The 23,276-nt window shown below is 44.8% G+C and overlaps 1 protein-coding gene across 12 annotated transcripts in view; it reads left to right on the top strand.

The window, feature by feature from the left end:
- Positions 1 to 23,276, top strand: part of AMPD3 (adenosine monophosphate deaminase 3) — a 127,597-nt gene that overhangs the window by 14,203 nt on the left and 90,118 nt on the right. For 3 of the 12 annotated variants that reach the window (XM_075927936.1, XM_075927937.1, XM_075927939.1), the window contains exons 2-5: positions 10,813 to 11,035; positions 11,752 to 11,800; positions 16,611 to 16,806; positions 18,594 to 18,759. In XM_075927936.1, coding sequence (XP_075784051.1) covers positions 10,921 to 11,035; positions 11,752 to 11,800; positions 16,611 to 16,806; positions 18,594 to 18,759 — 526 coding nt within the window. In that variant the 5' untranslated portion in view covers positions 10,813 to 10,920. Of the gene's footprint in view, positions 1 to 5,215; positions 7,740 to 10,809; positions 11,036 to 11,751; positions 11,801 to 16,610; positions 16,807 to 18,593; positions 18,760 to 23,276 lie in introns of those variants that run through there. The other 9 variants (XM_075927931.1, XM_075927930.1, XM_075927933.1 and 6 more) reach the window with 5 other exon arrangements.

Genomic DNA, 23,276 nt, shown 5'->3' with positions numbered 1-23,276 from the left:
ACCGGCAGCTCCTTTATCTGAGAGGTCTTACGCAAGACCTCTCTGGGCTGCCAGCCTTCTACCAGGACCTCCTCTGGACCTGGAAGCTGCTTGCGGTGACCAGCGCCTTGGGAGCCACCATGGGGGCAGACCTCCTCGCGGAGCCCCTGCTACACAATCCCCAGCTACGGATGCAGGTAGTGGAGTCCCTCTTGAAGCACCAGAGGTTGGTCCTGGCAGAAATCACCAGAGTCGGAGACCTCCTGGACTACGACTGGGGAGACTGGGTGGATCCTTGGGCACTCACTCAGTGAATGGGGCTTTCCACCCTACGTACTCCCCGGCGCATACTTCAGGAGGTGAGGGACGCTTTGCCACTCACTGCTCGGGTGTACCTAAACAGGGTCCTGCGAGAGGGTGCACCCACCCACCCTTCACCCCCGGTCCTCCCAATCTCTCCATTGGCCCCCAGCCCCGCGTACCTTTCCGACCACCTCACCCTTGTCACCCAAGCAAGCTGCATGCGTTTCAGCCGGTCCCCTTATGAACCTTGCCAAAGAATCACCTGTATGCGCTCGTGCTTCACACGCTCCACTTCTGCACCCTCGTGTCCCACCCAGACACCAAGTGGCAGGACCTCCTACCACCAATAGAGAGTGGGGAAACCTCGGTGGGCCAGCCTTTATTCGACCTTGATTGCACAGCCCCCCCAGGGTCATCAGTTGGAGAATCCTGCACGGCGCGGTGAGCACGGGTGTGTACTTGGCGCAATTCACCCCCATCCCCGATACTTGCCTCTTCTGTGCTGTGAGGGAGACCCTGGCGTACATCTGCCTCGAGTGCGCCAGGTTACAGCCCCTCTTTCGGCTCCTCCAGAATCTCCTATTGAGGTTCTGGCTGCAGTTGCCCCCCACTTGTTAATTGACACCCCATCTGTGGCCTCACAAAATCGTGGGACCTCCTGGTCAACCTCCTCCTGGCTATCGCCAAATTGGCAATCCTATAAAAGCAAGGAGAAGAGGTTGGCCAGAGGAGAGGCCTCTGACTGTGGGGCCTATTTCTGTTCCTGTATCCGCTCACGTATCCGGGCAGAGTTCCAATGGATAGCATCCTCTGGCTCTCTTGAGACCTTCGGGGGGGGGGGGGGGAGGGGGCACAGTGGGCACTGTCTGAGGTTCTCTGCTTGGTATCCCCATCCGGTTCCCTCATTTTAGCCCTTTGACTCTCTCACCCATCTCTGTTTTCTCATTATTTGTCCCAAGTGATTAGTTGGTTCTTCTGGGTGCTGTGGACCCTCTCTGCAGGCTGGGGGGGGAGGTCCTTATTTGTGAGTTCCTCACAGATACCAAATAGTATGAGGCTTCGGCAGCTCCCTGTTCTCAGGCTGCCACAAAAGATAATGGCCAAAGGCTCCGCAATAACATTTGTCAACTCCCTTGGATGCATTAAATCCAGGCCCATGGATTTGCGTATGTTTAGCTTTTCTAAATAACTTGTTCTTTCCCCACCAAGGATTGTCCACCTCCATCCCATACTGCATTGCCTAGGTCATTTCTCTGTCTTCACGGACAAGGTCAGCTCCCAAAGGCAAAGAAAGCTTTAAGTCCTTCAGCTTTTCCCAAATCACCTGTCACTAGGTTATCTTCCCCCTATCCAGTAAGGTCTCCACACCCTCTCTAATGACCCTCTTTTTGATAACATGCTTATAGAAACCTTTCTTGTTATCCTTCACATACCTTGCTAGCTGCAATTGCAAGTTTCCACTTCTTGTAAGCTTCCTTTTTGTGTTTGGCTTACTGGGGACATCCTTGGAGAGCTTAATCTGGTCACCTACCATATTTGCTTTTCTTGCTGCACATTGGGTTGGTTTTTTCCTGTGTCTTTAATAAGGTTTCGTTAAAATACCTCTAGCTCTCCTGGACTCCTTCCTCCTTCATGTAAGCATCCCAGGGAATCCTGCCCATCAGTTCTCTGAGAGAGTCAAAGTCTGCCTTTATGAAGTCCAGGGTGTGTATTTTGCAATTCTCCTTTCTTCCTTTGGTCAGGATCCTGAATCCTACCATCTCCTGATCACTGCTTCCCAGGTTGTCACCCACCTCTACTTCCCCTACCAGTTCCTCCCTGTTTGAGCAGCAGGTCAAGCTGCACATAGCCCCTGGTTGGTTCCTTCAGCACTTGTACCAAGAAGTTATTCCCAACATTCTCCAAAAACTTCCTGGATTGTCTGTGTGCTGCTGTATTGGTCTCCCAACAGATGTCAGGGTTATTTAAGTCCCCCATAAGAACCAGGGCCTGCGATCTGGAAGCTTCTCTCAGTTGTCCGAAGAAAGCCTTGTCTACCTCATCCACCTGCTCCGGTGGTCTATAGCAGATGCCAACCTCAACATCAGCCCTGTTGCTTTTACCTCTAAACTTAACCCATAGACTCTCAACAGTCTTTTCTCCCTCTAAATACTGGAGCTCTGAGCAGTCATATTGATCTGTTATATACAATGCAACTCCTCCTCCTTTTCTCCCCCTCCTGTTCTTTCTGAACAGTTTATACCCTTCCATGACAGTGCTCCAGTCATGAGTCATCCCGCCAAGTCTCCGCTATTCCAGTCAAATCATAGTTCTTTGACTGGGCCAGGGCTTCTAATTCTTCTTGTTTGTTTTCCAGGTTTCTTGCATTTGTGTACAAACACTTTAGCCAGTTGATTGCCCTACCTTCTCTACTTGAGTCAAGGGTCCTCCTTTGTTGCTCATTCCTTCTTGTATTCCTTCCCGGTATCCGACTTCCTCAGTTACCTCAGGGATTTGGTCACCGTCCCCCAACGAACCTAGTTTAAAGCCCTCCTCACTAGGTTTGCAAGCCTGCCCGCGAAGATTCTCTTTCCTCTCATGGTTAGGAGAGAGCCTGATAGCGGTTACTACAGGAATGGGGGATACCTGAGTTGGCCTTCTTCTTTTAGAGATTACATGCTGCCAATTTTCTTTCTTGTTCTGTAGTGCCCTGAATGGCTCCTCAGCCTGCTGTGCCTGCAGGATTGAATGCTGCCTTCTGTCGAGGAAGTCTTCATCCTCTCCTGGGCCTCCAGTCCTCTAATGTTTTCTTCCAAAAGGTGACCAGCTTGCACTTAGTGCAGATGAAATCCCTTCCTTCTTCTGGGAGGAAGAAAAACATGGCCCATGCTGAGCAGGTAACAAAAGCAGACCTATCAATATCCATACCTGCTTTCCTTCTGAGAGATTCCTCAGTTATTAAACTTTCTTGAAGGGCAGCAGTGTAGTGAAAGATTTTAAAGAATGGCAAGTGTATCTCACCCCTTTCCCACTTCCCTTCCTTCCTCCCTCTCAACTCCCTGTTAGCTGTCCCTTGTTCGCAAGCTCCCTGGTCACTGACTCACTCCTCTAAATGCAGTAGGTGACCTGCTACTTAAATACCAGATGACTGAAGAGTAGCTAAAGTAACGGCAATTTTTAAAAAAAGGCTCCAGGGGGATTCTTGGCAATACCAATGAGCCTAACTTCAGCACCAGGCAAATTGGTTGAATCAGAATTATTGGACAAAAATGAGCACAATATGTTGGAAGAGAGTCAGAATGGCTTTTACAAAGGGAAATCATGCCTTAGAATTATCTGACTGTGTCAGCAAACGTAAACAGAGGTGATACAGTTGATATAGTACACTTAAATTTTTAGAAAGCCTTTGACAAGGGCCTTATTCAAAGGCTCTTTAGCAAAAAACAAAACAAAAAAAAAAAAAACCACAGTCCTGGAATAAGAGGGAGGGTCCTGCAATAGATCAGTAAATAGTTAAGATAGGAAACAAAATAACAGTGAATAGTGGGATCCCCAAGGATCTATACTGTAACCAGTGCTGTTCACTATAGTTATAAATGTCTGTGGGAAAGGGTAAACAGTGAGGTGACTAAGTTTGCAGACATGAGTGGCTGATGGGGGAAGGCATTGCCTTCGCAAACAACCAGCCTGCCCAACTCAGAACGCCTACTGTAGGAGTACTGGGAGGGTGCAGTATTCCTGCCCCTGAGTGCCCACCCTCCCCTGTGTTACAGGGCTGAGGAGGTGGGGCTGCTTGCCTCCCTCCCCGAGCTATGGGGCCACATGCCACTCTTCCTCCTCATACTCCAGGGAAGCTGGGGCCACACTCCACCCACCCTCCCTGTGCTCCAGGCTGTGGAGGCTGCGGCAGTGCCCCTGCCCGCCCTGTGCTGGGGGCGCATGGTGAGGTTCACTACGCTGCCTCCCCATGTTGTGGGGGAAGAGCAGAGGAGGCGGCTTGACTCCCAAGAAAGGGGTGAGCTGGAGGGTGTGCCTTCCTGAGCCCTGCCTTCACCCCCACCCATGTTTGTAGACAATACAATATTACTTAAGAATTCAGTCCAAAGCCAACTACAGTACAAGTTACAAGGGAATCTAATAAATCAGGTGATGGGGCAACACAGTCCCAACTATACACATAGTATGTTGAAGTTGAAATAATTTGAAAGAGATCTTGAAGTAGTCATGGATATTCCTCTGAAAGCATCTGTCACTGCATACTGAGCAGTCAAAAAAAAAGCCATTAGGTAAAGGATAGACTGGAGAAGTCATAAGGCCTCTGTATAAATCCATGGTATGGTCACACTTGGAATATTGTGTGCAATTGTGGTTGCCGAAGGTGTATTCACATTGGGGAAAAAGTACAGAGAAGGGTAATAAAAATTATTGAGGTATGGAACAGCTTCCCTACGAAGAGAGATTAAAAAGACTGAGATTGTTCTGCTTGGAAAAGGGATGAGTGAGGGAGCACAGCACAGAGGGACTATATAAATCACAAAGGGGGTGGAGACTGTAAATAAGTAAGAGTTACTTACTCCTTCACATAAACACACTAACCAGGGATCACCTAATGAAGTTAATGGGAAGCAGGTTTAAAGCAAAAGGAAGTATTTCCCCTCACAATGCTCAGCAGGGCTATGTCTACATTGGCAAGATTTTGCGCAAATACTCTTTAACGCAAGAGTTTTTGCGTTAGTATTTGTGCAAAAAAGCGTCTATACTGGCATGTACCTTTGCGCAAAAGATGTGCTTTTGCGCAAGAGCATCCGTGCCAGTGTAGACACTCTCTTGTGCAAGAAAGCTCCGATGGGGTGGCTCAGAAAGCAGCAAGACCGAGCTGCTGGAACATAGCTTTTTAAAGGGCAGGTGCATAACTCCATGCTGAATTTCAGGTGCCCAAGTGATGCTCTAGTCTGCTGTGGCCATTTTAACCATCGGGCTTTCTTGCGCAAGAAATTAATGTTGCTTGTCTACACTGGCCTCTTGCGCAAGAACAGTTGTGTAAGAGGGCTTATTCTTGAGCAGGAGCATCATAGTTCTTGTGCAAGAAAGCCCTGATTTCACACATTAGAATGTCAGTGTTCTTGCGCAAGAACTCCCCGCCAGTGTAGACAGGCAGCAAGTTTTTGTGCAAAAGCAAACGCTGTTGGGCAAAATCATGCCAATGTAGACACAGCCCAGGGGTATAGCATACTTAGACCCACTCATGGCTGCAGTGCACTTACTTAGCATCCGCATCCTCCTCAGCCCCCACATCTGAACAGGGGTGAAGTACTGCCACAGCAGACTAGAGCATCACTTGGGCACCTGAAATTCAGCATGGAGTTATGCACCTGCCCTTTAGAAAGCTATGTTCCAGCAGCTCTGTCTTGCTGCTTTCTCAGCCACCCCATGCATGTGCCCAGCTTGGCAGGGAAAGCCCTGTGTCTGAGGACACCCACTGGACTAGGCACAGGGCATGGCCTTACGGAGAAGCTGAGTTAGCTCATCCATCTGAAGGGCCGGCTCCCTGCAAATTTGCACTCCTAGCTACAACACTGGTGTATAGTCAGCCTGTGCAGCTCATTGCCTGGGGATGTTGTGAAGGGCAGAAGTATAACTTGATTCCAAAAATAATTAGATAAGTTCATGGAGGATTGGTCAATTAATGGCTAATAGCCAGGGCAGGCAGGAACACAATCCTAGGCTCTGGATCTCCCTAAACTTCTACCCATTAGAAGCTGGGACCCTACTATAGGAAATGAATTGCTTGATAAATCTGTTAATTTCCTTTGAAGCATCTGGCACTATTGTTCAAAGTCAGGATACTGGGCAAGATGGTCCATTGTTCTGATCCAGTATGGCCGTTCTGACATTCTTATTTATAAATTCACTGTTTTCTCAACCAACAGCAGCTTTTTAGAATAAAAGCAAAAGTGGCTCTCAACTGTGGAAACCAGTGGACATTAAGAAGAATCTTTTAGGTTGAGAAAACAACAAGCAAACATATGAAATGGTTCATATTATCAACATTTGCAGTCTTCAGTCTTGTCATGACCCAGACTGGTTTTCAGTATAAGCCAAACAGTAACTGATCATGCATTTTAAAAAAAAAAATCTAACGAACGGTATGAAATGCAAAGGTCATGACGTTCCAGACTTTCCAAAGGTTTGGTGGTATTTGGATCAAGTTTTTTGGTTTACATTCACATCTATTTTTAAACCCAAATAAACATAATGGAATCAGACTCAAAATTTAGGTATTTAAAAATGCTTTTACAAATTAATGCTTCTGGATAGTTATTTGCCCATACTTTCCCCTGAATTGCTACTATATGTATCAGTTGATAGTATCGGTGAAGGAGTTCAAGAAACAAAACTGTGGTGTTGCTGAAGCCACTCTACAAGATCCTGATCTATAGCGGTGCAGCTATAATAAGGCTGAAGTATTTTTATGATGGAAGGATATTCAAATAGAAATACTAAATAGAAGAACAGCTTTAATTTTAAAAAAATAGAAACTATAGTCTATATCCTGCCTCCCTCTGACTCACAAATCAAAGGCAGGATATGAGCTGTTTGAAAACTAATTAAAGTCCAGGAGATCTGGCAATACTTTAAAGAAGCCTTATTAAAGGTGCAGAAAGAAACCATTCCCATGAGCAGTAAGAAAAGCAAATATGGTAGGTGACCAGACTGGCTTACCAGGTGAGCTTAAACACAAAAAATCCTTGGTGAGCTTAAACACAAAAAGAAAGCTTACAAGAAGTGGAAACTTGGGCAGATGACTAGGAAGGAGTATAAATATATTGCTCGAGAATGCAGGGGAGTTATCAGGAAGATGAAAGCTCAGTTGGAATTGCAGCTAGCAAGGGATGTGAAGGGTAATAAGGTTTCTTCAGGCATGTTAGCAATAAGAGGATGATCAGAAAAGGCGTGGGGCCCTTACTGGATGAGGAAGGTAACCTAGTGACAGATGATGTGAGAAAAGCTGAAGTACTCAATGCTTTCTTTGCCTCTGTCTTCACGGACAAGGTCAGCTCCTAGACTAATGCACTAGTCTATGCAGTTTGGGAAGGACGTGGACAGCCTTTGGTGGGGAAAGAACAGGTTAGGAACTATTTAGAAAAGCTAGACATACACAAATCCATGGGTGTGGGTTTAATGCATCTGAGGTTGCTGAGGGAGTTGGCAAATGTCAATGCAGAACCTGTGGCCATTATCTTTGAAAACTTGTGGAGATCGGGAAAGATCCCAGATGATTGGAAAAAGGCAAATGTAGTACCCATCTTTAAAAAAAAAAAAAAAAAAAAGGAAGAAGGACAATCCAGGGAGCTACATACTGGTCAGCCTTACCTCAGTCCCCGGAAAAATCAAGGAGGGGAACCTCAAGGAATCCATTTTCAAGCACTTAGAAGAGGGGAAAGTGATCAGAAATAGTCAACATGGATTCACCAAGGGTAAGTCATGCCTGACCAATCTGATTAGCTTCTATGATGAGGTAACTGATTCTGTGGATATGGGAAAGTCAGTGGATGTGTGATACCTTGACTTTAGCAAACCTTTTGATACGGACTCCCACAATATTTTTGCCAGCAAGTTAAAGGAATATGGATTGGATAAAAGGACTGTAAGATGGACAGAAAGCTGGCTAGAATGTCGGGCCCAATGGGTAGTGATCAACAGCTCAATGTCAGCTTGGTGGTTGATTTCTAGCGGAGTGCCCAAAGGATTGGTTTTCTTCAACGTCTTTATTAATGACCTGGATGAGGGGATGGATTGCACCCTCAGCAAGTTTGCAGGTGACGCTAAGCTAGGAGGAGAGGTAGACATGCTCGAGGACAGGGATAAGAGTCCAGAGTGATCTAGATAGATTAGAGGATTGGGCCAAAAGAAATCTGAGGAGATTCAACAAAGACAAGTGTAGAGTCCTGCACTTGGGACGAGAGAATTCCAAGCATTGTTACAGGCTGGGGAGCAAATGGCTAAGCAGCAGTTCACCAGAAAAGGACCTGGGGATTACAGTGGATGAGAAGCTGGATATGAGTCAATAGTGTGTCCTTGTAGCCAAGAAGACTAATGGCATATTAGGGTGCATTAGGAGGAGCATTGACAGCAGATCTAGAGTAGTGATTATTCCCCTCTATTTGGCTTTGGTGAGGCCACATCCTGGAGTATTATGTCCAGTTCTGGGCCACCTCACTATAGAAAGGAAGTGGATGCAGTGGAGAGGGTCCAGCGGAGGGCGACCAAAATGATTAGGAGGCTGGAGCACATGACCTATGAGGAGAGACTGAGGGATTTGGGTTTGTTTAGTCTGCAGAAGAGAAGAGTGAGGGGGGATTTGATAGCAGTGTTCAACTTCCTGAAGAGAGGTTCCAAAGAGGACAGAGAAAGGCTGTTCACAGTAGTGAGGGATGGCAGAAAAGGGAGCAGTGGTATCAAGTTACAATGGGGGAGGTCTAGGTTGGAAATTAGGAAAAACTATTTTACTAGGAGGGTAGTGAAGCACTGGAATGGGTTACCAAGGGAGGTGGGGGAATCTTTGTTCCTAGATGTTTTTAAGTCTCGGCTTGACAAAATCCTGGCAGGGTTGATTTAGTTGGAATTAGTCCTGCCTTGGGTATGGGGCTGGCCTTGATGACCTCCTGAGGTCTCTTCCAGCTCTATGAGTCTATGAAAAACCTTTGTGGAGAAAAACAGTATTTTTCAACTTCCATCACTTAGCTACCCTGAATTCATAAGAGCTCAATGACAAAAGATAAAGAGATGCAAATATGATTCTGAATTTAAAACCAGCTTTCAACTTGTCTGTGGTTATGGAATTGATTTAAAAACAATGGATAGATTGGGAGGCAGGAATCAGGAAAGGACTTTGCTACTGTGACTTCCCATTCTAGTATGGCTTCCCATTCACACAGAATGAATACTTGTAACTTTCTCCACTGAATATATATTGCACTACAGAATCTCATTGCTTGTGGAAATGCAGGGAATTCATATAATTTCTAGTGTCAAGTCTTAACAGGTTCACATGTACATGTGTCTTGGGAATGCCCCGTAATAAAAGAATTTTGATAACATTGTGATAGACTGACAATAGTCTCTAATATCCTGAACAAGACATATGGCATTTAGAGCCAGGCAGGTGGTCTGGAGGAGGTCAGGCCTCTGGGTTCTCCTGGGGCAGCAGCCAGGAGGGAAGCTCTTAGGGAGCTCGGACTCCTGACCTCTCCTGGTCTGGCAAATTCCCTTGTTTGGGATCATTCCGGTCCTGAGGTGCCAGACTAGGGAGGTTCAAACTGTACTTGCTTTTTTGTATCTTCACGTACAAGAAGATAAATACAAGAGTATCCTTCAGCTCAAGCAGTATTACTCATCAGTGGAAATCTTAACTGTTACAGAGAATGGCTGTTTGTTAATCTCATTCTGATCAACCGGCCTTAAGACAATGGTGTTTGTGTCTAAATCAATTTGTGCCTTAGAAATGTTGCTTTCTAATGGAAGTACTATTCAACCACTGAATCAGTTTAAAAAAAATCCCAATTTGCGAAATAAACCAAGCTCCAAAACAAACTTGCTCAAAGAATTCTCTTGTTTCTTATGACAGATTAGTTGTTTCCTTATATGCTATTGACTACTGTTAAGTCCCTTTATAGCTGGTGTGCTGTAAATTGTATGCATGCACACTATTTCTCTCACTTTCTAAACTCTTAAGCTGCGTCTAGACTGGCAAGTTTTTCCGCTAAAGCGGTTGCTTTTGCGGAAAAGCTTCCCAGCTGTCTACACTGGCCGCTTGAATTTGCATAAGAACACTGACGATCTAATGTAAGATTCAGTGTTCTTCCGCAAATGCTATGCTGCTCCTGTTCGGGAAAAAGCCCTCTTGTGCAAATGTATTTGCGCAAGAGGGCCAGTGTAGACAGCTAAAAACTGTTTTGCGCAAAAGAGCCCCGATGGCAAAAATGGCGATCGGGGCTTTCTTGCGCAAAACCGCATCTAGATTGGCACGGACGCTTTTCCGCAAAAAGTGCTTTTGCACAAAAGCATCCATGCCACTTTAGATGCTCTTTTCCGCAAATACTTTTAACGGAAAAACTTTTCTATTAAAAGCATTTGTGGAAAATCATGCCAGTCTAGACATAGTCCCAGGGTACATCTACACAGTGGTGTTATTTTGGAATAACTGCACTACAAGCAGTTATTTTCACATAATGTCAAAATAATGTCCAGCTGGAGGACTTCTTACTCTGACTCCTCACTTTATGGGGAGTAAGGGAAATTGAAGGAAGAGAGTTCTTCCTCAAACTTCCTGCTGTGTAGACAGCACCAAAAGCTGAAATAAGCTATTTCAATTTAAGCTATGCAATTGACATAGCTCAAATTGTGTAGCTTATTTTGGCTTTAGCCCTGCTGTGTTGTTCGTGCCCTTAGTTTTAGTAGAAATGCCATGAAAATTAATTACATTGTTTTACTTAAATTTTAGTTACAGTTCCATGATTTGGCTTGTTTTTTTTTTTTTCTTTCTAGCAGAGATGCCTAGGCAATTTCCAAAGCTGAACATTTCTGAAGTTGATGAGCAAGTGCGGCTTCTAGCAGAGAAGGTGTTCGCTAAAGTTCTACAAGAAGAAGACAGCAAAGATGCCTTGTCACTATTCACCGTGCCTGAAGATTGTCCCATTGGGCAGAAAGAGGCTAAAGAGAGGGAACTGCAGAAGGAGTTGGCAGAACAGCATTCTGTGGAAACAGCTAAGAGGTTTGTTCAATATCCATTATTTTAATAGAAAAATTGCTTAAAATGGGTTTTAGAATTACACAGAGGAATACACCACCTCTGGTATGATGCCCACACATGGTACTTGAACAGAGAAGCCATCAAGCTGTGCTATATGATTTAGAATGTGTTGCTTTATTGCATGTGTATCTGGACGTTGTAACACCAAATGCTTCTTTCCTCCATATTGTTTTTCAACTGATCATTAATTATGTGTTGCTCTAAAGCCCTGCACAGGCTCTAGTGGTGTCAGATTGTTAAGGGGACATAGAAATTGTGAAAATGCTATCAAGTGACCATTTTAAAGACTATTTATCATAAAAATATATATTACAGAACAGAAAGAAGTAGCACTGATATATACCAAGGTTCAAAAGATGGCAGCTGCTTTGCTTCGAATGCAGTGTTGAAAAAGAAACATGTTGCAAGTTTTAGAGTTTGATTGTATTGAGAATGTGATGAGCACTTCACACATCATCACCTCAAATATATTGCTATTGGACCAGATCCTGAGAGTTGCTCTTCACTGGCAATATTCTTTAAAATAAACCAGTGGAAAATTGCAGGTTCATAGCACCTGATCCAGTAAGGATGGGAATTATCTGCTGGGGATTGTTCATAGACACCAAGGTCAAGGAATTTATGCACATTAACAGGTTATCTACCCTTGAAATGCCCCTTTGTGGCTCTTGTTGCAGGTGACCTACGGGATAGCCTCCAATTGAGCTATGGAAGGATCTTGGCTTGGTGAGGTAATCCCTTGACATGAACTCCCAGTAATAAATTTGCATATTCCTCTGCTAACAACCAGCATTATTAGTGAGAGGCAAATATAAACTTTGAGATTCATTCACAGTAAATAATCCGCAACACACTTACGGAAGCTGTTTTTGGTTTTTGAAAACATGATTTTAAGTCTCACAATGTTGGGTTTTAACATCTAAAAATTTAGAGCAGTCGGCGTTAAATGTTTTTGTTTTAGCTCTATAAAAATAGATGATAGCAAACGTTTGGTGTTTATCAGTGAAGGAGAAACTGCAAAGTGTCATGGGATCAAGTGAGTTATTATTAGGGTCCCCTTAACTCAGAGATAAATGCCATATGAGATCTAGATCAGGGGTTCCCAAACTTTTTGACACAGGGACCAGTAAATCCATTCACGAACTTTTGGAGGACTGGTAATGTTCATTTGCATTTTTGCATATTCATTAATCAAATGATGAATATTCAAATAAGTTGTTTCTGGTCCTCCCAAAACCTCCAGTGCCAGCTTTAGCAAAGCTTTTGATATGGTCACCCACAATACTCTTGCCAGCAAGTTAAGGAATATGGATTGGATAAATGGACTAAGACAGACAGAAAGCTGGTTAGACCAGTGTTTCCCAAACTTTTTACTTTAGTTGGAACCCTTTTTTTCAATACTGCTTTTTGCAGCCCAAAAATATAAACACATAAAAAACAAATGGAGAAAATACCAGACATATAACATGTCTGGTGTTTTCTCATTAGGTAAGTTGTATTATTACTAGATGTATCCGTTTGTAGTTTCGAACTGCCTGGCTGGTAAATGTGCTCAGGTTGCATGAGTGTATCTACCAGCCAGACAGTTCGCAACTACTCGAGGGGTGTGTGTGGGGGGGGGTGGGGTGGGGGGGGATAGAATCCTCGGGCCGGACTAACTCATGCTTTGTGCTTTGCGGGGGAGAGAGGGGATCAGGGGCAGTGTCCCAAGATCTACATATGGCTGGGTCAGTCCCACTCCCCGCAGGCCGATTCATTCCTCTCTCCTGCGCCTCTGGCCAGCCCCACTTCCCCCAGCCTCCTCCCGGGCAGCCAGGTTCCCCCTGCTTCTCCTCCCAATCTCCCTTGGCCAGCCCCGCTGCCCGCATCCAGCCCACCTTCTGGCGGCCACTTCTTCTCCCCACCCCCATCTTCCCCGGCCAGCTCCCTGCCCCCAACCTCGCACCCCCGGCAGCCCTGCTTCCCAATCTCCTCAGCCTGCCCCGATTCCCCCATCCAGTGCTGCTTCCGGTGGCCAGCTCTCCTCTCCTCCTCATCCCAGAATCCCTGGCACCAGCACCTTCCCTTAGCCCTGCACCCTCCTGGTGCCTCCCCCTTCCCTTACTGCTCCTACCCCCTTTGGCCCTCTCTTTTCCTGATACCCACCCCCTCAGTACTCTCTTCCCCATCCCCTACTGCCCTCTGTGCCCTCACACCTGACTTGCTCCATCCCCACCTCTCTCATGCCCACCCCTTCTTTCAAGCCTTCTCCCAGCACCACCTCCTCCAGCCCCCAGTGCCCTTTCCCTCTCCTCTCCTAGCATCACCCTGTCACCCCTCCCACTGACGGCTCCCCTCCTGCCCTTTCCCTCATTGTCTGCACTTGGCCCTCTGGCATTTGTCTCTCTCTCCTGCACCCTGTCCCTTGGTGCCTTCCCCTTCCACTCCTCCCCCTCCGCGCAAGCCCGCCGCTGCTGCCACCACCGCCTCCGCCCAAGCCCTACCTTCCCTACCTTCTGCCTTCCACATTGCGGGACCAGAGGCTGCGCTCAGGCCCCGAAGGCAGCGTGGTGCTTCCACGTGCCTCCGAAGACTTTTAAATTCCCGGGCCATGACATCACGTCACACCTGGGCGTCCTCCCCGCCCACGTGCAACGCTGCACATGGGCAGCAGCAGGCAGTGAGGAGGAGCCGCGCACGGCGGGGACGCTCTGGGGGCGGAGTGGGAGGATGCGCAGGGGGCTCTGTAACTCGCCGGCACTTCCGAGTTCAGGGGTGCGGGGCCCGAGTCGGACTAAGGCCAGCCCTGCCAGCAGCCACCAGCCATGCTGAGGCCCGGTATTTTTTTCCCATGGTCTGGTAGCAGGCCCATAGTTTGGGAAACGCTGATCTAGATTATTGCCACATATTAAGAAAACATGATGTTTTAGAAATACACATTCATTTTATTTTCCTGTGAGAGAAAAGTTACTGCAATTACTTAAAATGTGGACAGTGGTTTTTTACTGTAAATGTAGCAGAGAAGCATGGCAAAAAGGTGATTTAATTCTGCTATCAAGATGATGATACTGGTGATATTTTGGAGGTGAATTACGAATGTTTAATTAGTGAGTTTCAGTAAATGATGTGGTCATAAAAATATTAAAAAATCTCTACCTTGTCTTTTAAACAACCATTTGCTACTTTTTTCCCATGTGGAATAACTTCTAACAGGATATTTAAATAAAACAGATTTGCATTTGTAATGTGGGAAAATGCCATATATACCAGCTTCAATCAAGCTATGTGTGTTTGTCTTCCTAAATATGAATATAGACCATATCCTGTTAAGTGGGATACTATATGCTGTTCACTAGTGGTGATGTGACTTGTAAACATCCTTGATCTTGATGACTGAAGAACACTTTATGGCCCAGTTCTGCCTTCCATTATACAAGTATAATTCCCACTGGCTTCAATTTGTATTGAACAAAATTTTAAGAGGAGTGTCAATATTGTCTTTGGGGTAGGGTGCGGGATTTACACTTGTGCAAGTGAAGGTAGAATTTAATTTTTATATCACAATTTGAGGATGTAAATAAAATGTCATAGAATTAATAAAAACCTCCACTGTTCTTGTTGTTAGTGGCACTTCTTGATATTGATTAGAGACGGACTCTTTAAAGGTTCTTGAAGTAGGAGCCAAGTTTTACCATTGGTCACTCTTACTAGGCAATGGTAGAAGGTGGCTCTGTATTTGTATTATGTTCAAGTTTTCCTGTAATGTCATTTTAAAGTTTTGGCACTTTGGCTATGACTACACCACAGCATTCCTTCAGAATAACTGACATTACTCCGAAATAACATAGTCTGTCTCTACACTACAAACAGTTATTTCAACATAATGTTGAAATCATGTCGAGCTGGAGGACTTCTTACTCTGACTTCTGTAAGCCTCATCATATGATGAGTAAGGGAAGTCGGAGGAAAAGTGCTCTTTCTCAGACTTCTTGCTGTGTAGACAGTGTCAAAAGTCAAAATAAGCTACAGGCAGTCCCTGGGTTACATGGATCCGACTTACATGGGATCCCTACTTACAAACGGGGTGAGGCAACCCCGCACTAGCTGCTTCCCCCCAGCAGACCAGGGAGATGCAAAGCTAGCCCCGCCCCCTCAGCAGACCTGGGAGACGCGGAGCGGCTTTTCTCAGCAGACACCTCAGCTTGAGAATAAAGGACTGAGGGAAGTGAGGTGTGGGAGAATAAAACTGAGCTCTGGAGAAATGTTTGGCTAGAGTTTCCCCTACAATATGTACCAGTTCCGACTTACATACAAATTCAACTTAAGAACAAACCTACAGTCCCTATCTTGTACGTAACCCGGGACTGCCTGTATTTCTACTTCAGCTACACAATTGACATGGCTCAAATTGCATAGCTTATTTTGGCTTTAGCCCTGTTGTGTTGACATGCCCTCAGTGTATAAAATTACGAAGTGGGAGAAGTTTACAGCACATAAGTCACAGGTAATTAATTATTTCAAATATATTTTAAATATGTTTAGAAAAATAAATTGCAAGTAAGCTTTATAAGGAAAATTTAATTTAACAGTATAAAATATATATCTTTTTTACAAGATTGCTTGCTAATCAGGGCATTATCCATAGCCATCATTCAGTTAAACAGGTAGGTCTCCAACAGTTTCCCTAAGAAGGTGAACTATACTTTTGTACTGGAAACCTCGTATGATATACTAATATGGCAGTTTAGAATAGGGTTTGATTTTGTTTTACAAGTCCATTCCTGCTCTCAGTGAAGCAAAAGGGCCAAATTCCCATTGACTTTAACAGGATTAGACTCTTTATAGTCAGTCAACTGAAGTGATTTTCCTCATATCGACAGAATATGCCTTTGCTACTTACAATACCTCACCTGAAATACCTGTGTTTCTAAATGAAACTTGTTATGCTTCTGAGCACTACAACTGTCACTATGAATTGGAAGCCAATGTGACTTTTGATGGTACATAACCACTTACCATCCCCAGAATACAGGCAGTCCCCGACTTACGCGGATCCGACTTACGTCGGATCCGCACTTACGAACGGGGCTTTCTCGCCCCGGAGGTCGAGGTAGCGGATTGCCCCGTTCGTAAGCTGCTCCGGTGCCCCTGGTCTGCAACACTAAATAACTGAAAACTTATGTGCAAATTTTATCTATTTGCTAAATAATTAGGGCATATTGTGTGTGATACATAAATTGTAGGGAGCATGCTACAATCGATCTCTTACTCATGAGAAGTGATGTTACTGCAACACTAAATAACTGAAAACTTATGTGCAAATTTTATCTATTTGCTAAATAATTAGGGCATATTGTGTGTGATACATAAATTGTAGGGAGCATGCTACAAGTGTCAGAAATATCACTGAACTAAACATTTCAAAACTCATTTTTATAAACCAACATTTTTAAATAATGTGAAATCTTTATCATGCTACAGAAAACCTTCTAGAATGAAATACTTCTTTGCTATATATACTGGTTTTTTATATTTTTCTTGTACTGTGAATTCCTAGGAAGAAAAGTTTTAAGATGATTCGATCCCAGTCCTTATCCTTACAAATTCCAGCACAGGAGTGGAAGACATCATCAATCAGTTCACTTCCTTCTCCTGCAACTCCAGTTCTTCCAGGTGTTGTTCAGCCAGTCCAAGTACCATATACAGTTCCAGAGTTTCAGAGAGTTACAATCAGTGGGGATTACTGTGCTGGGGTAAAAAAACTGTCGTTTTTTTTTCTTTTAGCATTCTGGGTGTGAAGTGGAGCAGGGGAGAGAACAAAGAGATATGATTCATGCAGCATGGAATAATTACTGATTATGGCCCTCTTGATATGTTTTGACTACTCACACTGAAGTCAGTGGGGTTGTACTGAAGTCAATGGGGGTGACAAGGCAGAATTTGCCCCAGATTATGTATAATTGTGTAGATTAATTGGCAAAAAGATGTAAAATATAATAAGGTATTAAATATGAGCATTAGCTTATAGATGAACCCCAGACGCACCAAGACTACTTGAGAGGGAGATTGAAATCAGCTCTATAGCCTTAGCCAACAGCCAGTTAGCTTTTAGCTCATGTGGTGGAGGCTCATGGTTTAGACCCAAAGGTACCAGGTTCAGTCCTGCCTGCCAACAACCCTGATCTGTCGGCTTACACAGAGATGGGGGGAGGAATTCTTTTGCAGTTAAGGTACTGGATTTGGATTTAAAATTTAGTTTTAACTTTTGGCTTGTTCACCAACTTCTCTGTGACCTCAGGCAAGGCACTTAAGCACATTTGTGGATTGGGGCATAAGTCTCAGACATAGGCACTTAATTCCCAGTTTTAGGCTTTATTGGTATACTGTGCATAAATACATGGGGGAGGGGGAAAAAGGAGAAGGAGAAGGGAGAGATGGAGGGAGAAAGAGAGGGGGAGAGAAAGAGAATGACTGTAGTCCAGTGGTTAAGGTGCAGAGGTGGGAGACCTGGGGTCCAGACCGCAGGTCCTTATTTTTCTACAGTGGCATATTCCATAGCCCAGTGGCTAGAGAAGCCTCCTGAGAAGTAAGAGACTGCTGTTCAAATCCTCTATTTCTGCAAGACAGAAGGGGGTATTGAACTGGAGTCTCCTATATGAGTGCTCTTTCTAACCACTGGACTAAAAGTGAGTGGATGGGCAGCAGCACGACCACCTCCTGCTGTTTTGTGTAGAGATAGTAACTTAGCCACTTGATTCCAGGTGGTGGGTTCCCATTCATGGATTATTAGCAGAGCTTGATGCCTCTCTGCAGCCTGGACCTAGGCTCCTATCTCCACCAGAGTAATAGGATTTAGGATACACTCCTCTCATAAGCATTGCCCTTTAGCTGGCTTAGACAGTTTCCCACATAACATGCTGTCTTTTGTGACTCACGTTTTGAGGCTCATGTAGAATAGTGGTAGATAGCTTCCCCAATTATCACCTCTAATATCATTAGCTCACAGACATTTACCTCCCTCCCCTTCCCCCCGCTCCATCTCCCTTCTGTTCTGAAATTTGATTTGTCCTTTTCATATGTGTTCATTTTTTTAATTGTATCCTTTGGTATATATGGTTGTGACAATTTTCTTCCACTATTTGATCTGAGGAAGTGGGTCTGGCCCACGAAAGCTCATCATCTAATAAACCATCTTGTTAGTCTTTAAAGTGCTACACAGTCCTGTTTTTTGTTTCATTTTGAGGCTCCTATCTCTTCCCATTCATTGTATGGGGAATGTAGGCAACTAACTTGACTTTATGTATCATAGTGTTATTTCCATGATTTTCTAGACACATAGAAGTAGGTGCCAAACTGCTGAGCATTGCAGTATCCAAGTGAATTTGTGGACCCAGGTCTTAGCCCAAATCCTACAAATACATGTAGTTCTGGAAATAAAAATCTTGTTATTGCCTAACTGGGTTCAAATAAGTGACTAAAACTGTCTTTATAGCTGCTTCTGTTTTCCTTCCATCGGTGATTATATGGCCTCTCTTTTCAGGTTACAGTTGATGATTACGAACAGGCTGCGAAGGGCCTGGTAAAAGCTCTGTTAATTCGAGAGAAGTATTCGCGCCTTGCTTACCATCGCTTTCCAAGAACAACAGCACAGTATTTATGTACTATGCAAGATGAAAAATGGAAAATGGAAGATGAAGTATGTCCAGGTATAATAGGTTTCCCTTTTTAAAAAGCAACAACAAAGGCACTATAATACCGTAGGCAACATCATTTGATTTCTGTGATTGTTTCTATTTAGTATAAAGGCTGTATTCTGAAATGCATTTTCCGGTCTGAATAAGCAAACAGCATACGGGGACTTGAGCTGCAGAGTTCATTCTGAATTTAAATTTTCCTGATGTTCAGGCAGGTTTGGACGTAGAGAAACTTCTAGTTTAAAAAAACACCCCTAAAAACACACTGGAATTCCTGACATTAATATTTGCAGCAAACAGAAACAAAGTAATGCAAATTACATTTTAATGACAATAACAAGAGAAAAATGCATAGATCATTTGTGGTGGAGTTGTGAAGAAGAAAGCCAGTCTTTTGGACCTGCCAAAACTGATTTTATGGACCCAATATTTATTTTACATCCCTGGAAATCTGTTCAACAGCCATTAATATATGAGAATATTAGTCTTTGTGGATTAGCCACATCCTCAGCCATAAATTTGGCTGGAAAAAAGACATTTAAATGGTTGTCCTCTCTACCGTGGCAGGAAGGAGAAAGTATATATATTCTCATGTAGGAAGTTTTATATAAAAAGCAATAGAGATGTAGCCGTGTTAGTCTGGTCCTGCTGAAACAAAAGGAAGGATTATGCAGCACTTTAAGGACTAACAAGATGGTTTATTAGGTGATGAGCTTTCATGGGCCAGACCCACTTCCTCAGATCAAATTGTGGAAGATAATTGGCATGACCATATGTACCAAAGGGATACAATCAAAAAAAGTGAACACATAAAATAGACAAATCAGATTTTAGAATAGAGAGGGAATGAGGGGAAGGTTAATGTCTATGAGATAATGTTATGAGAGGTGATAATTGGGGAAGCTGTCTTTGTAATGGGTAAGATAATTAGCATCTTTGTTAAGGCCCATTCGTAAAGTGTCAAATTTAAGCATGAATGACAGTTCAGAGGCTTCTCTTTGAAGTCTTGTGTTAAAATCTCTGATTACCAGCATCCTGCTTCAAAGAGATTTTAACACAAGACTTCAAAGAGAAGCCTCTGAACTGTCATTCATGCTTAAATTTAACACTTTACGAATGGGCCTTAACAAAGATGCTAATTATCTTACCCATTACAAAGATAGCTTCCCCAATTATCACCTCCAATATCATTATCTCATAGACATTAACCTCCCCCCCCTCATACCCCTCTGTTCTAAAATCTGATTTGTCTATTTTATGTGTGTTTTTTTTTTTGATTGTATCCCTTTGGTATATATGGTCATGCCAATTTTATGCTACAATTTGATCTGAGGAAATGGGTCTGGCCCACGAAAGCTCATCACCTAATATACCATTTTGTTAGTCTTTAAAGTGCTGCATAGTCCTGTTTTTATATAAAAAGGAATCTCTTCTGGGGAGAGTAGGAATATACTGAATATTCAAGAGAAAATAGATGATATCTGTGAGAATTTCTAGTGTAGCTGGTGAGACATTGCAGCTGTCTGGATGCTAGAGAGAAATCTTGTTTGAAAAGAAGTTCTTCTTCGAGTGCTTGCTCATGTCCATTCTGATTAGGTGTACGCGCGCCGCGTGCACGGATTCCGGAGCTTTTTTCCCTTATCAGTATCCATAGGGCCAGCAGGGAGCCCCCTGGAGTGGCGCCGGTATACCGGTGCATATTTACCCCTGCTGGCCCTCCCACCCCTCAGTTCCTTCTTACCGCCCGTGACGGTAGCTGGAGCGTGCTTCAGGCTATTGCCTATCTCTTAGCAGCTTATCTCTTATCCGTTGTATTATAGTTCGCAGTTGAAGTTTCTTATCTAGTTAAGTAGTTGTTAAGCACTGAAAATAATAGTTAGTCACCTTCCGACCCCACCTCCGGAGGGGGGACACGGCTAGGGACTCATCTAATCAGAATGGACATGAGCAAGCACTCGAAGAAGAAGAGGTTACTTACCTCGTAACTGTAGTTCTTCGAGATGTGTTGCTTATGTCCATTCTGCATCCCACCCACCTCCCCGTGTCGAAAGGAGCCGGCAAGAAGGAACTGAGGGGTGGGAGGGCCAGCAGGGGTATATATGCACCGGTGTATCGGCGCCACTCCAGGGGGCTCCCTGCTGGCCCTATGGATACTGCTAAGGGAAAAAAGCTCCGGAATCTGTGCACGCGGCGTGCGTACACCTAATCAGAATGGACATGAGCAACACATCTCGAAGAACTACAGTTACGAGGTAAGTAACCTCTTCTTTCTCATTGTCATTTCTACAATACAGGCAGTCCCCGAGTTACGCGGATCCGACTTATGTCGGATCCGCAGTTACGAACGGGGCTTTTCTCGCCCCGGAGGACTGGAGCGGCGGGACGCCCAGATGCACTGCAGTCCTGCCGCCCCCATCCTCCGGGGCGAGAAAAGCTGCTCCACGTCTCCCTGAGCCCCCCCCCTGCAGACCAGGGAGTAGGGAGCAAAGCCGAGGAGGATGCGGGCGGTCCTGCCACCCGCGTCTCCCTGGTCTGCTGGGGGGGAGGGGGGGGAGCTAGTGCCCTCCCTCCCCCCCCCCCCCCCCCCCAGCAGACCAGGCTTTTCTTGCCTACGCCTGGGGTAGAGCAGCTGGGGCGCTGCCAGGTTGGTCCCGCAGCGCCGCTCCTCGGCGCTACTGTACCAACCCAGCAGCACCCCAGCTGCTCTGCCCCAGGCGTCCCCAAGTCAGCCGCTGCTGAAACTGACCAGGGGCTGACTATAGGAAGCCCAAGGCAGAGTTGCTCTGCCCCAGGCTTCCTGGAATCAGCCGCTGATCAGTTTCAGCAGCAGCTGACTTGGGGACGCCTGGGTTTCTTAAGTTGAATCCGTATGTAAGTGAGAACTGGCGTCCAGATTCAGCCGCTGTTGAAACTGATCAGTTTCAGCAGCGGCTGATGCCAGTTCCGACTTACATACAGATTCAAATTAAGAACAAACCTACAGTCCCTATCTTGTACGTAACCCGGAGACTGCCTGTATTAGAAATTAAGTTAAAAAGATGATTTAAGGTTGTGATTTAAGTTGTCGGTGTCTCTTCAAAATAAAGCATTGTGTAAGTTGTGTCTAGATTGTTGTGAAGTTCAGTGCCTTTTTATGGTTGTGACACTTCTGGTATCCATTCACAACACACATCTTCTGGTGCTGTAGCTACAAAAAGGAATGGCAAAGAAGTGCTAACTTCCCTTTTTTACCTAGTCTATTAAAGTAAGACTGACTGCATGACCTTGTTTTAATTCAGACAGCTTAGTATTAAGTCCAGGCATAGTTTAATTGGTTTAGGATAGCTATAGCTGAGGCTTCAACACACTGTATGCTAGTTACCCATTAATAGGGTATGATCTAATCATTAACTAGTGATGTGCAAAAGCTTTTGAGGTTCATAGAATCATAGAGCTGGAAAAGACCTCAGAAGGTCATCAAGTCCAGTCCCCTGCTCTAGGCAGGACCAATCCCAACTAAATCAACCCAGTCAGGGCTTTGAAAAGCTGAGACTTAAACACCTCTAGGGATAGAGACTCAATTACTTCCCTAGGTAACCCATTCCAGTGCTTCAACACTCTCCTAGTGAAATAGTTTTTCCTAATATCCAACCTGGACCTCTCCCACCACAACTTGAGACCATTGCTCCTTGTTCTACCATCTGCCATTACAGAGAACAGCCTTTCTCCATCCTCCTTGAAAGTTCCCTTCAGGAAGTTGAAGGCTGCTATCAAATCCCCCCTCACTCTTCGCTTCTGCAGACTAAACAGACCCAAGTCCCTCAGCCACTCCTCATAGGTCGTATGCTCCAGCCCCCTAATCATTTTGGTTGCCCTTCTTTGGACCCTCTCCAATGCATCCACATCCTTTTTGTAGTAGGGGCCCCAGAACTGGACACAGTACTCCAGATGTGGCCTCCTCAGAGCCGAATAAAGGGGAATAATGACATCTCTGGATCTGCTGGCAATGCTCCTCTTAATGCAACCTAAGATGCCATTAGCCTTCTTGGCTACAAGGGCACACTGTTGACTCATATCCAGCTTCTCATCCACTGTAACCCCCAGGTCCTTTTCTGTAGAACTACTACTTAGCTGGTTGGTCCCCAGCCTGTAACAATGCTTGGGATTCTTCCGTTCCAAGTGCAGGACTCTGCACTTGTCCTTGTTGAACCTCATCAGATTTCTTGTGGCCCAATCCTCCAATTTGTCTAAGTCACTCTGGACCCTATCTCTGCCCTCAAGCATATCTACCTCTCCCCCTAGCTTAGTGTCATCTGCAGACTTGTTGAGGGTGCAATCCATCCGCTCATCCAGGTCATTAATAAAGATATTGAACAAAACCGGTCCTAGAACCGAACCTTGGGGCACTCCGCTAGAAACCGACCTCCATCCTGACATCGAGCCATTGATCACTACCCGCTGGGCTTGGCCTTCTACCCAGCTTTCTATCCATCTTTCTGTCCATTTATCCAATCCGTATTCCCTTAACTTGCTGGCAAGAATATTGTGGG

The sequence above is a fragment of the Pelodiscus sinensis genome, chromosome 4, assembly GCF_049634645.1.
Source record: "Pelodiscus sinensis isolate JC-2024 chromosome 4, ASM4963464v1, whole genome shotgun sequence".
Classification (NCBI taxonomy): Eukaryota; Metazoa; Chordata; order Testudines; family Trionychidae; genus Pelodiscus; species Pelodiscus sinensis.
Note: the sequence above shows the minus strand (reverse complement) of the source record. Positions and strands in the feature narration are given on the sequence as shown.